The 11,721-nt window shown below is 41.5% G+C and overlaps 1 protein-coding gene across 1 annotated transcript; it reads right to left on the reverse strand.

Annotated features, from left to right (window-relative positions):
* Positions 1-560: 560 nt before the first annotated feature.
* Positions 561-10,859, reverse strand: LOC306876319 (nectin-3-like; the record flags this gene model as incomplete). Its single annotated transcript, XM_079427402.1, has 6 exons — positions 10,710-10,859; positions 10,120-10,452; positions 8,984-9,286; positions 8,523-8,628; positions 1,039-1,178; positions 561-682 (listed from the first exon to the last, which is right to left on the reverse strand). Exons 1-6 carry the CDS (start codon positions 10,792-10,794, stop codon positions 561-563), a joined length of 1,089 nt encoding a protein of 362 aa, XP_079283528.1. The 5' UTR covers positions 10,795-10,859.
* Between the last annotated feature and the right edge of the window lie 862 nt (positions 10,860-11,721).

The following is an 11,721-nucleotide window of genomic DNA, read 5'->3' on the forward strand; positions in this document are numbered from 1 at the left end:
CATACAATGTATTGTTGGCTATTGCTACAAATACAAATTTTGTGGTCTAGTGTCAGAAATATGCAGCACAACTTGCAATTTTGTCATTTCAAGTCTAGGTCTTCCAACCAGGGTGACTAAACCTCTGCAGATGATCCAGAATGTGGCAGCATGTCTGGTCTTCAATTAGCCAAAGAGAACCTGAATACACCTGAACTGCTAAGACCATCACATCCTTCAAGAAGCAGCTGAAGACACAGCTTTTTCGAAAGCACCTACACACTTACTCTAACAAAAAATACATTCTTCTCTAGTCTTCTCTAGCTGGTTTCCTAATATAGTACACCTGGCCCTGTGTACCATGAATATATATATATAAATATATATATATATATATATATATATATATATATATATATATATATTCTCTTTTGTAAGTCACTTTGGATAAAAACTTTGCTAAATGGATAAATATTAAAGTAAACTTCCCCAGCACTGCTCGGCACCTCAGTCTGTGACTGACATTTACCATGAGTTTACACATGATGATGCCTAATTAAGTGTTTACTTTTACTGTAATTTTACTTGAGTGTGGAACATGAAGCATTTTTTCCACCACTGCTCAATATGTAGGCCAGAGAAATCCACAGGACGGCACAGCTGAAGACCAAACCAAGAAGAAGCCAACAGTCATCAGTGGATCCTACAAAACACAGAACAAGAGTGGAGAGCAGTCTGCTTACATCTTCCATGATAACAAGATGTTCAAGTATTGAACTGTCAGCTTGAGTATTTAAAGCATCAGATGAAATAACTGTAGCACACACTTATAATAAACAGAAAGTTATTGTGTGTTGGAGTGGATGCTAATATCATTAAAGTTATTTTTATAGCTATTGTTCTCTGTCTGATCAGGCCTTAATCCTCACATTTTACTTTATGATGGTTTCCGTCATAGAAGCAGCTAAAGAAACACCCCTTTTACAAACATTTACCACTATAAACTCTGCATAAAAACAATTGAAAATAATTTTAAAATATAAAGATTAAGTGACTCACCAGTGTTATTTACATAGAGGACACCTGAAGCACTTCCATACTGGTTTGATGCCGTACAGATGTATACACCATTAAAATCAGAGGATGATTTTGGGATGAAAAGCTTGTTGCTGTCAGAACGAGGAGTACTTCCATTCACTCTGTTAATAAAGACACATTAGGGAGACTAGTGAATCCGACATGTGATAAATATAATATACATGGACATATGTGACCCTGGAGCACAAAACCAGTTATAAGTAGCATTGGTATATTTGTAAATACATTGTATGGGTCAAAATTATAGATTTTTCTTTTATGCCAAAAATCCTTTGGATATTAAAGGTGCTGTATGTAGGATTTTGACTGTACTAAAGCATAAAATACCATAATATGTTTGCAGATATTTAAGAAATATGCTAGGTTAACATACTTGTTTATCTGAAAAACAATGCTACAGTCAATTATTCACCTTTGAAAATGTGCATTCCGGCCCGGAATGTCTGTTTGTTATGGTTTGTGAAACCTGCCCACTGCCAGTTTACCCAAATGTATTTCGGCACCCCAGGTTGCCAGTTGGAGAAAAAACTGTGTATTTAATTTCATTCATCGTCATGTGGTCTTGTGTCTGTTGGTGTTGTTAATTTGGCAACCTGCATGTGCATCAAGTCTGAGGAGGAGGGGCCATTTAAGTAAAGATCATGTTCCATGAAGACATTTTGTACATTTCCTACCATAAATATAATAAAACTTAATTTTTGATTAGTAATATGCATTGCTAAGGACTTCATTTGGACAACTTTGAAGGTAATTTTCTCAATATTTAGTTTTTTTTTTTTGCACCCTTAGATTCCAGATATTCAAATATTTTCCAATTATAGTGTCCTATTATAGTTTCCCTTCCAGGAACTCGAGCTGCGTCGAAACGCTAGGGGAACGCCTCCAGTGTGAACGCGCTCTGAATCACGTGTGTAATCTGTCCAATGGATGGGCGAGACGTCATAGGCGGGTGACGTCACCAACCGGGAAGCATAAAAGCACGTGCGGTGGAACCAGCGTCAGTTTTTTGTCATTCAGCAACCACCACTCTGTGTGTGTGTCTGTCATTTCATGTCTTATTTAGTGTTGTCTGTCCTTACACAAGCACACTATAAGCTCCATAATGTCAAAGAGTGCTGAGAAGACTAAGCACTTGGGCGACAGCAGATCACATTACAGATTGTGTGTTCCCCCTTGCAAACGTTACATCAGTGCGGGACATACTCACAGTCTGTGTGTGGTCGGCTCTCGAGGGAGCCTCTCACTGCGTGCTCTTCGCTCCCGGAAGGCTCTCTTTTTTGGCAACCTGCATGTGCATCAAGTCTGAGGAGGAGGGGCCATTTATGTAAAGATCATGTTCCATGAAGACATTTTGTACATTTCCTACCATAAATATAATAAAACTTAATTTTTGATTAGTAATATGCATTGCTAAGGTCTTCATTTGGACAACTTTGAAGGTAATTTTCTCAATATTTAGTTTTTTTTTTTGCACCCTTAGATTCCAGATATTCAAATATTTTCCAATTATAGTGTCCTATTATAGTTTCCCTTCCAGGAACTCGAGCTGCGTCGAAACGCTAGGGGAACGCCTCCAGTGTGAACGCGCTCTGAATCACGTGTGTAATCTGTCCAATGGATGGGCGAGACGTCATAGGCGGGTGACGTCACCAACCGGGAATCATAAAAGCACGTGCGGTGGAACCAGCGTCAGTTTTTTGTCATTCAGCAACCACCACTCTGTGTGTGTGTCTGTCATTTCATGTCTTATTTAGTGTTGTCTGTCCTTACACAAGCACACTATAAGCTCCATAATGTCAAAGAGTGCTGAGAAGACTAAGCACTTGGGCGACAGCAGATCACATTACAGATTGTGTGTTCCCCCTTGCAAACGTTACATCAGTGCGGGACATACTCACAGTCTGTGTGTGGTCGGCTCTCGAGGGAGCCTCTCACTGCGTGCTCTTCGCTCCCGGAAGGCTCTCTTTTTTGCGAGGGACCCTTCGCCAGCGTTCCCCGCGGTGCTGGTTGGCGACTGCACTCGTGGGGTTCGCAGATGGATCTAGCAGAGGGAATGGAAATGGGCGAGTCCCTATCTTCTTCCTCACCTGCTAGATCCAGCGGCCGCTCTCTGGGGTCAGAAGCATACTCTGAGGTTTCTTTCCCCCGGGGAGCCGGCTCGACACGTCGCCTATCTTCCTCCAAGGAGGTTGATGTGGAAAGTGTCGATGAGGAGTCACACCCTCAGTTGCCCCAATATGAGGAGCTCGTGGAGGTGGTTACTCACGCTGTGGCCAATTTAAACATCGATTGGCCCACCGAGAAACAGGCTGAACCGCAGAAGAATAAAACTCAAAGAGCATTTTCTGCGTGTTAAGTCGCCACCTCCACGTTGGAGCCTGCCGTTCTTCCCCCATCTCCATGAGATTATCATGGAGATGGGGGAATCATTTACAAAGCTTTCTGCATCCCCTAATCTAAAGTGTAAACTACTCATCAGTTGTAAATGTTTTACAAACCTTCCAGGTTACAGGTTGTTTGTGAATATATATATATATATATATATATATATATATATATATATATATATATATATATATATATATATATATATATATATATATATTTACGCACACACGACTGGAAACCATAAAGTTTGTAAAAAATTTACAACTGATGAGTAGTTTACACTTTAGATTAGGGGATGCAGAAAGCTTTGTAAATGATTTATAATGTTTATTGAGATAATAGTACAATGTTGACATTTCAATGATTTATAAGTGATTAATAATATATTAACTATTAACTATTAACCATTAAGGATCTGTTTGATTATTTCATGATGCTATATTTAAAGATAACTTATGACATATTTATAAATTGTTAGCATATACTTAATAATTTGTGAATATATAGTTATGTTTTGTAAATGATTAGTTCATCATCATCTAATCACTTGTAAATGACTCAAAACTTATTCTACAAAACATAGATAAAAATATTAACATATCAATTATTAATCATCTATGAATGCATAGTCATGTTTTGTAAATGATTAGTTCATCATTAGCTAATTACTTGTAAATGACTTTTAAATGAATTAACAAAACATACACAAACTGTTAGCATATCACTTATTAATTGCTTATGAATGTTTTGTAAATGATTAGTTAATATTTAACTAATCACTTATAAATTACTTATAACTGGACGTTATTATAAAGTGTTACCGGGGACTTCTAAGGCTAAGCCAGATCTATGGACCATACTTCAGTCTAAGAAGTCCTCGACCAAGAAGCCCTGACAGGCGTGGTCCAGGGCTTATGAGGGCAGGCCCCTCTGGGGAAGAGCGGATTACACCGCATTACACGGTGTCCATCTTTCCTCAGTGCTCTCAGGAGATCAGTCTGCTAACCCTGCCAGAGTTCCAGGGCGCAGCGTTCTCCAGTGAGCGCTTCCCTCAGTTATTTCCGCCTGGAAACGTAGCGGAGCTGAGGAGCTCGCCGCCCCTTCAGGGGCCTCTAGAGCAGCTAGTTCGGCCATCTCCTGCTGGTCCTCCGCTTCAGGGCACTGAGCTAGCAGCTCTGAGTACACCAGCAGCCAATCTCGAGGGACTGGTTCCCTTAGTAGACTATTTGGCAGCGTGAAAACTACTGCCAAATGTGTGCCAATGGGTGCTGCACACTGTATAAAAAGGCTATCCCATTCAGTTCGGCACCCCGCTGCCGCCATTCAACGGGGTGATTCCCACGCTGGTGCGCCCTGAGCAGGCTCTGGTTATGGAACAGGAACTAGACACTCTCTTGAGGTAGGAGGCCATCGAGGTGGTCCCTCCTCACGAAAGGGAGTCTGGGTTCTACAGCCGGTACTTCATAGTTCCAAAGAAGGATGGAGGGTTGCGTCCCATTTTAGATCTGATTCAACTGAACAGCTCAGCCATGCGACTGAAGTTCAAGATGCTCACTATCAAGCAGGTCGTGTCTCAAATCAGGTCCGAGTACTGGTTTGTCTTGATCGATCTAAAGGACGCATACTTCCATGTCTCCATACTTCCCACTCACAGGAACTTCCTGAGGTTTGCTTTTGGGGGCAAAGCTTACCAATATCGGGTTCTTCCCTTTGGCCTAGCACTCTCACCCCGCACTTTTACGAACTGTGTGGATGCTGCTCTGGCTCTTCTGCGATGCCAGGGCATACTCAACTATATCAACGATTGATTCTAGCTCAATAGTAGCAACTGGAGATTCGACATTGAGATGTCGTTCTCGCACACATGAAAGAGCTGGGGTTGAGACTTAAAGCCAAGAAAAGTGTGCTATCTCCAGTACAGAGTTTTCAAGTTGTCAAGTCTGCTTTATTGTCAATTCTTCCACATGTACAGCACATACATACAGAGAATTGAAATTGCGTTACCCTCAGACCCTTGGTGTAAACAGTTAACATTAAACACGTTCAAATACAGATAATACAGTTTAAACGTATGTACATACAACTCTATAGCTATATAAGTAAGGACATTGTAGAAAAAAAATAAAAATAAAGAAATAGATAAAGTGGCATAAGGCGCATGGCAGATAGTGCAAACCAGTTAAATAAACCAAAACTGTGCAGATATATGTGTAGTGCAAAAAGAGCTTGTCAGTCTGAGGACATTGTAGAAAAATAAAAAAGATAGATAAAGTGACATAAGGCACATGGCAGAATAGATAGAGTGCAAACCAGTTAAATAAAACAAAAACTGTGCAGATATGTGTGTAGTGCAAAAAGAGCTTGTCAGTCTGTTAAATTGACAAGAGAGCAGTCTTTTTATGAGACTATCCGAGGAGGTAGTTTGCAGTCAATGCTGGATGAGGTAGTGATCAGTCCAATGCTGCACAAGTGAGAGGTCTGGTCACAGTTTGTAAGTAGGTGGGGGTGGCTGGTCCTGGGGGTGTGGGGAGCCGGAGGGGGGGGGGGGGGGGGGGGGGTCTCATAGTGTCAGAGTTCAGTGTTGTATGGGGTAAAAAGAGGGGAGGGGGGTCAGGGACGGGAGGGAGTTCAGCTTCCTGACAGCCTGATGTATGAAGCTGTCCTTCAGTCTGCTGGTCCTCACCTGGAGACTCCGCAGTCTCCTCCCTGATGGCAGCAGACTGAAGAAGCTGTGTGTCGGTGGGTGGGATCACCTGCAATGCGGAGGGCTTTGCGGGTGAGACGGGTGCTGTAAATGTCCTGGAGGGAGGGGAGAGAGACACCAATGATCTTCTCAGCTGCTCTCACTATTCGCTGAAGTGACTTGCGGCAGGATGCGTTGCAAGCGCCATACCACACAGTGATGCAGCTGGTTAGGATGCTCTCGATGGTGCCTCTGTAGAAGGTGCACATGATGGGGGTCGGGGCTCTGGCTCTTCTGAGTTTGCGGAGGAAGTAGAGACGCTGCTGTGCTTTCTTGGCCAGTGCTACAGTGTTGTTAGTCCAGGAGAGGTCCTCTGTGATGTGCACACCCAGGAATTTGGTGCTGCTCACTCTCTCCACAGTCGCACCGTTGATGGTCAGAGGGGCATGCTGAGTGTGTACTCTCCTGAAGTCAACAACAATCTCCTTCGTCTTCTCCACATTCAAAGAGAGATTGTTGTCACTGCACCACCCGGCCAGGCGGCTCACCTCGCTCCTGTAGTTTGTCTCATCTCTGTTGCTAATGAGACCCACCACAGTCGTGTCATCCGCAAACTTAATGATCAGGTTAGAGTTGTGTGACGGTGTGCAGTCGTGGGTCAGCAGAGTGAAGAGGAGGGGGCTCAGCACACATCCTTGGGGGGCCCCAGTGTTCAGTATAATGGTGCTGGATGTGTTACTGCCAACCCGTACTGCTTGAGGTCTCCTGGTCAGGAAGTCCAACAGCCAGTTGCACAGAGAGGTGTTGAGCCCCAGCTGGACCAGTTTGTGTGTGAGCTGTTGAGGGATGATTGTGTTGAATGCTGAACTGAAGTCTATGAACAGCATCCTGACATATGAGTCTTTTTTGTCCAGATGTGTGAGGGCTGGGTGGAGGGCAGTGGCGATGGCATCATCGGTCGAGCGGTTGGACCTATATGCAAACTGGAAGGGGTCAAGTGAGGGGGGGAGGACAGACTTGAGTTGGGTGGTGATGGCGCAGTGGATAAGACACATGCCTTTGGTGTGAGAGACCCGGGTTCGAATCCACTGTGAGACACCAATGTGTCCCTGAGCAAGACACTTAACCCCTAGTTGCTCCAGAGGCGTGCGACCTCTGACATATATAGCAATTGTAAGTCGCTTTGGATAAAAGCGTCAGCTAAATGAATAAATGTAAATGTAAATGTAAACTTGATGTGGTAAGTCTGTCTAGATAAGAGAACCACTTATCTAGGCGTGGTGTGGGATTCGACCACGATGCAGGCACGCATGTCCCCTGATCATATCGAGTCGATCCTCACGTCAGTCAAGAGAGTGAGAGAAGGCCAGTCACTCACTGTCAATCAGTTTCAGAAACTGCTGGGTCTGATGGCAGCTGTGTCCAACGTGATACCTATTGGCCTGCTGCACATGAGACCCCTACAGTGGTGGCTCAGAACCAAGGGGTTCTCCCCGAGGGAAAACCCACTTCGCATGATCAAAGTCACGCGGCGATGCCTACGTGCCTTAGACATGTGGAGACACCCTTGGTTCTTGTCTCAGGGCCAGGTGCTGGGAGCTCCTTGTCGCTGCGTAATGCTAGCGACGGACGCATCCCTTACCGGTTGGGGAGCGGTCATGGATGGCCACTCTGCCCACTGTCTGTGGAGTGGTCGCCATCTCACGTGGCACATCAACTGCCTAGAGATGCTGCCCGTGTTTCGAGCACTCAAACACAGGCGTTCCCCTAGCGTTTTAACACAGTGTCTCGTCCCCTTCAGTGAACCATGGTTACATGCGTAGCCTGAGACGATCAACGGAAAGCTTAGTATTCAGTATTCAGCTTTCAGATTTTGTTTCAGATTTTGAGTATAAATCTTAATTTAAAAAAATGTACCCTTATGACTGGTTTTGTGGTCCAGGGTCACATATACAAGTGATAATGTAAAACAGAAAAGCAAAACACAAACTTGAAAACGTTAAACAGCATAACATAACACTTAATGATGAATAATGATAATTAATTAGTCATCTTATTTTATATTATATTTTATACTTTTTATAGTTTATAGCCTACTTGTTTTACGTGTCCGATTCCACACTTCTTGGTTTCTGAATCCAAATGTTCCCAAGTCTTGAGTAATACAATATTCCCAAATATTACACTTACACTTATTACATATCAGTTTCCATCATCCAAACTGAGTAAAAAAAATAATTATAATATTATAAATTAAATATGTACAACAACAAAACAGCTATGCCTAAAAATTAACAAGCAACTCTGCCATACAAATCTAAATGTGTCTGAAATGTGTAGGAATTAAAAACTAAAAAGCACATGATTTCATTACTTGACCCAGAGGTAGCTGGTTGGTGTTGGGTTACAATCCACTGAACAAAGATATTCTTGAGTCTGTGTTGGATCATCAGGAGATATCACCACCAATTCTGGAGGATCTAAGTTGCAAAATATAATAATAATAATACTTTAATAGTAATAATATGTGACTTACCATAAACATAGTTCATGTAGTTTTGAATCTAGGCATGCTTCATTTACAGGAGGGAATCTGTGCCGATCAAGTTTCACATCTGGTCATTTTCCACCATTATGTAGACTAGGACAAATTTAACTTTCTTCTTCTAGAGGGAGGAAATTTCCATTGCATTCCAGCTCCACCAACCAACAGATTCCAGAAACAGAGGCCCAGCACAACTCAGCCTTTCCAGTAGCCATTGTATTCTTTTTGCACTAAGCTAGTTTATGACTTGTTTGAATTTGTTTGAAAGTGTTAATGCATATGTTACTTACAGTGGATATTTATTACGTAGTCAAGTTCTAGCTCCTTTGTCAGTGTGCTGTGTTTTACCACACACTGGATCTTCTTCTGATTTAAATCTTTAGATGGTGCACCAAGTATGTGGGACACAGCCGTGACGCTTCCATCTGTGTGCTCTGAGTAGCTGGTTTCTGTCCTCAGTGAGTCATTCAGAGCTCCTAATCTCCAAAATATTTCTGCTGCAGGCCAGCCATTGAAAGCGACACACGATGCCAAAATAATGCTGACATGACCTGAAACATGTGTCTTCCTTGAAACATTTCCCACCGGAGGAACTACATTTGAAATAAAAAATGACAATAGATGAATTGTCAACAACGTGAACATGATGAAATACTTCAGCTTTGGTTTGGATTATTACTAAAAGTAGAGTTTTAAACATGGGGAAGTCGTGGCCTAATGGTTAGAGAGTCGGACTCGTAATCAAAAGGTTGCGGATTCGAGTCTCGTGCCGCCAGGGATTGTAGGTGGGGGGAGTGAATGTACAGCGCTCTCTCCACCCTCAATACCATGACTGAGGTGCCCTTGAGCAAGCATAAATTGCCGAGCATAAATGGCTGCCCACTGCTCCTGGTGTGTTCACGGTATGTGTGTGTGTGTGTGTGTGTTCACTGCTGTGGTGTGCACTTTGGATGGGTTAAATGCAGAGCACGAATTCCGAGTATGGGTCACAATAAATAATTTCATAATTTTTCATAAATTGCAGTATATAAAAATGAAATACTTAAGTTTTTTTAAGTTTTTGTTTTTCCAATTTAAATTTTTATGTCAAATACATTGACCGTTTGAAAACAAAATTGAAAATAATTATGTTATTTTTATTGTGCATACAAGCACTACCATTTCACGTTCACAAGTTTTACTTTAAACACACCATGCCTGTAAGAGGAAATATAATGATGAATCGTTTAAAACGGAAAATTCTGTCCATTATGTGCTGTTAAACAATGTCTTCTTTGTTCAGCAAAAGAAATTTAGTTGCACAGAGCTGGAACATGGGTGGGTAAATGACAAATCTGTCATTTTTGGGTGAATCCTTTAAGCATTTACAAAGCAAGTTCATCTTTTAAAGCAGCTTTAAATCAGAGAATAGCATTCACAGTCTTACCAAGTACAATGACATTGATGTTCATCTGATTTTGTCCACTAGGAAATATGAAGATACAAGTATAGATCCCATCATCCAGCAGTGTCATTCCCAGCAGCTGAACCGATCCATTCTTCTCTTTAATATTCCCAATAAATTTGACCTTGAAATCATTTTTGTGTTCAGTTTTACCATCTTTGTCAATGATTAAGAAGGTTTCCTGTTTAGGGTTTTCTCTTGTCTGTTTCTGCCAGACAATATGAGTTAAATTCTCCTCTGTCTCAGTCAGATGACAAAACAAAGTGATATTTCCTCCTTTTTTGACTGATGTATCATGACCAATAATCTTAACACCTGCAAAATACACAAAAGGAAAAAAAGTGAGTAAACAAATATCTTCTGGAAAATAAGTGAGCTGTGATTCAAAACTGAATCAAGGTTGATTTGTGTTTTGTTAAACACAAATGACCAAAATTAATTTGATTTAATCTTACTGAAAAGATGATATTATGTTATCACTCACTAACTCTAAAATCATTAAACCCCAAAATCCTAAACTCAAATAATACATAGTTAAGTTAGCATATAGTAAATAAAGAAATGCAACTTACCTGTTATGCTGTTGCATTTGAGATCAATCAAAAACAGACCGAAGAATAAGTCAAAAACATTTCTTCTCCAAATCAGAAGATGCATGTTGTCCAAAGCTGTTAAAAACCACTTCTTCTGAACTACTCTAATGTATCTCGCTTTAGTCTGTGTGCTCAATGTAAGCCAGCTGTTGCTGACTGCCCTCACATTAGAAAACAAGTTAGTTTGCTTTGACGGGTTGCACCTAAGACTTGAAAAAGGCTGAAAAATCTGTGGACCGTTGTATGAGCAGAAGGGAGGGGGAGAGCAAGAGGAGCGAGGACCAAGAACATTAAAAGTGTTTATAAAGTTCGGTATCTGTAATTGAGTGAAGTTGCGCAACAGCGTGTACGCATGCTCACAAGAAAATGTGTCAGGGCTCTGCCCTGGCAGCTTTGTCTGTGTAAGCAAGCAAATATTTATCTAGCACATTTAAACATATAGCAAAGCTATGTGCTAAGTGCTTAACAATGTAAAATAAAAATTAAAAGAGAAAAAGAAAAACACAAAAGAAGCAAACAAGACAGACAATAAAACAACAATAAAGTGAAATTAAAATGCTAAGGAGAAAAGATACGTTTTCAACCTCGATATAAAAATGGTAATGGAAGGTGCAAGGCAGCAGTCTAGAGGCAATTGGTTCCATAGACGGGGGCAGTGACTGAAAAGGCTCTGTCACCCTTAGTTTTCAAACGTGCATGAGGGACAGATAAAAGAGCCCTGTCAACGGATCTTAAAAGTCTGGTAGATGACAAAGGGATATGAAGATCTTTAAGAAAAGATGGAGCTTGATTGTTAAGAGCTTTAAAAACAAACAACAGAATCTTAAACTGAACTCTAAAATGGACCAGAAACCAGTGAAGCGAAGCTAAATTTGGATTAAGCCCCAGTCAGCAGCCTTGCAGCTGCATTTTGTACCAACTGGAGACGTGGAAACAATTTACTGGTATTACTGTGTGAAAGGGGCTAATGACTGAGGAAAACCTGAGTGTA

Source organism: Barbus barbus, assembly GCF_936440315.1.
Source record: "Barbus barbus genome assembly, chromosome: 10".
NCBI classification, from domain to species: domain Eukaryota; kingdom Metazoa; phylum Chordata; class Actinopteri; order Cypriniformes; family Cyprinidae; genus Barbus; species Barbus barbus.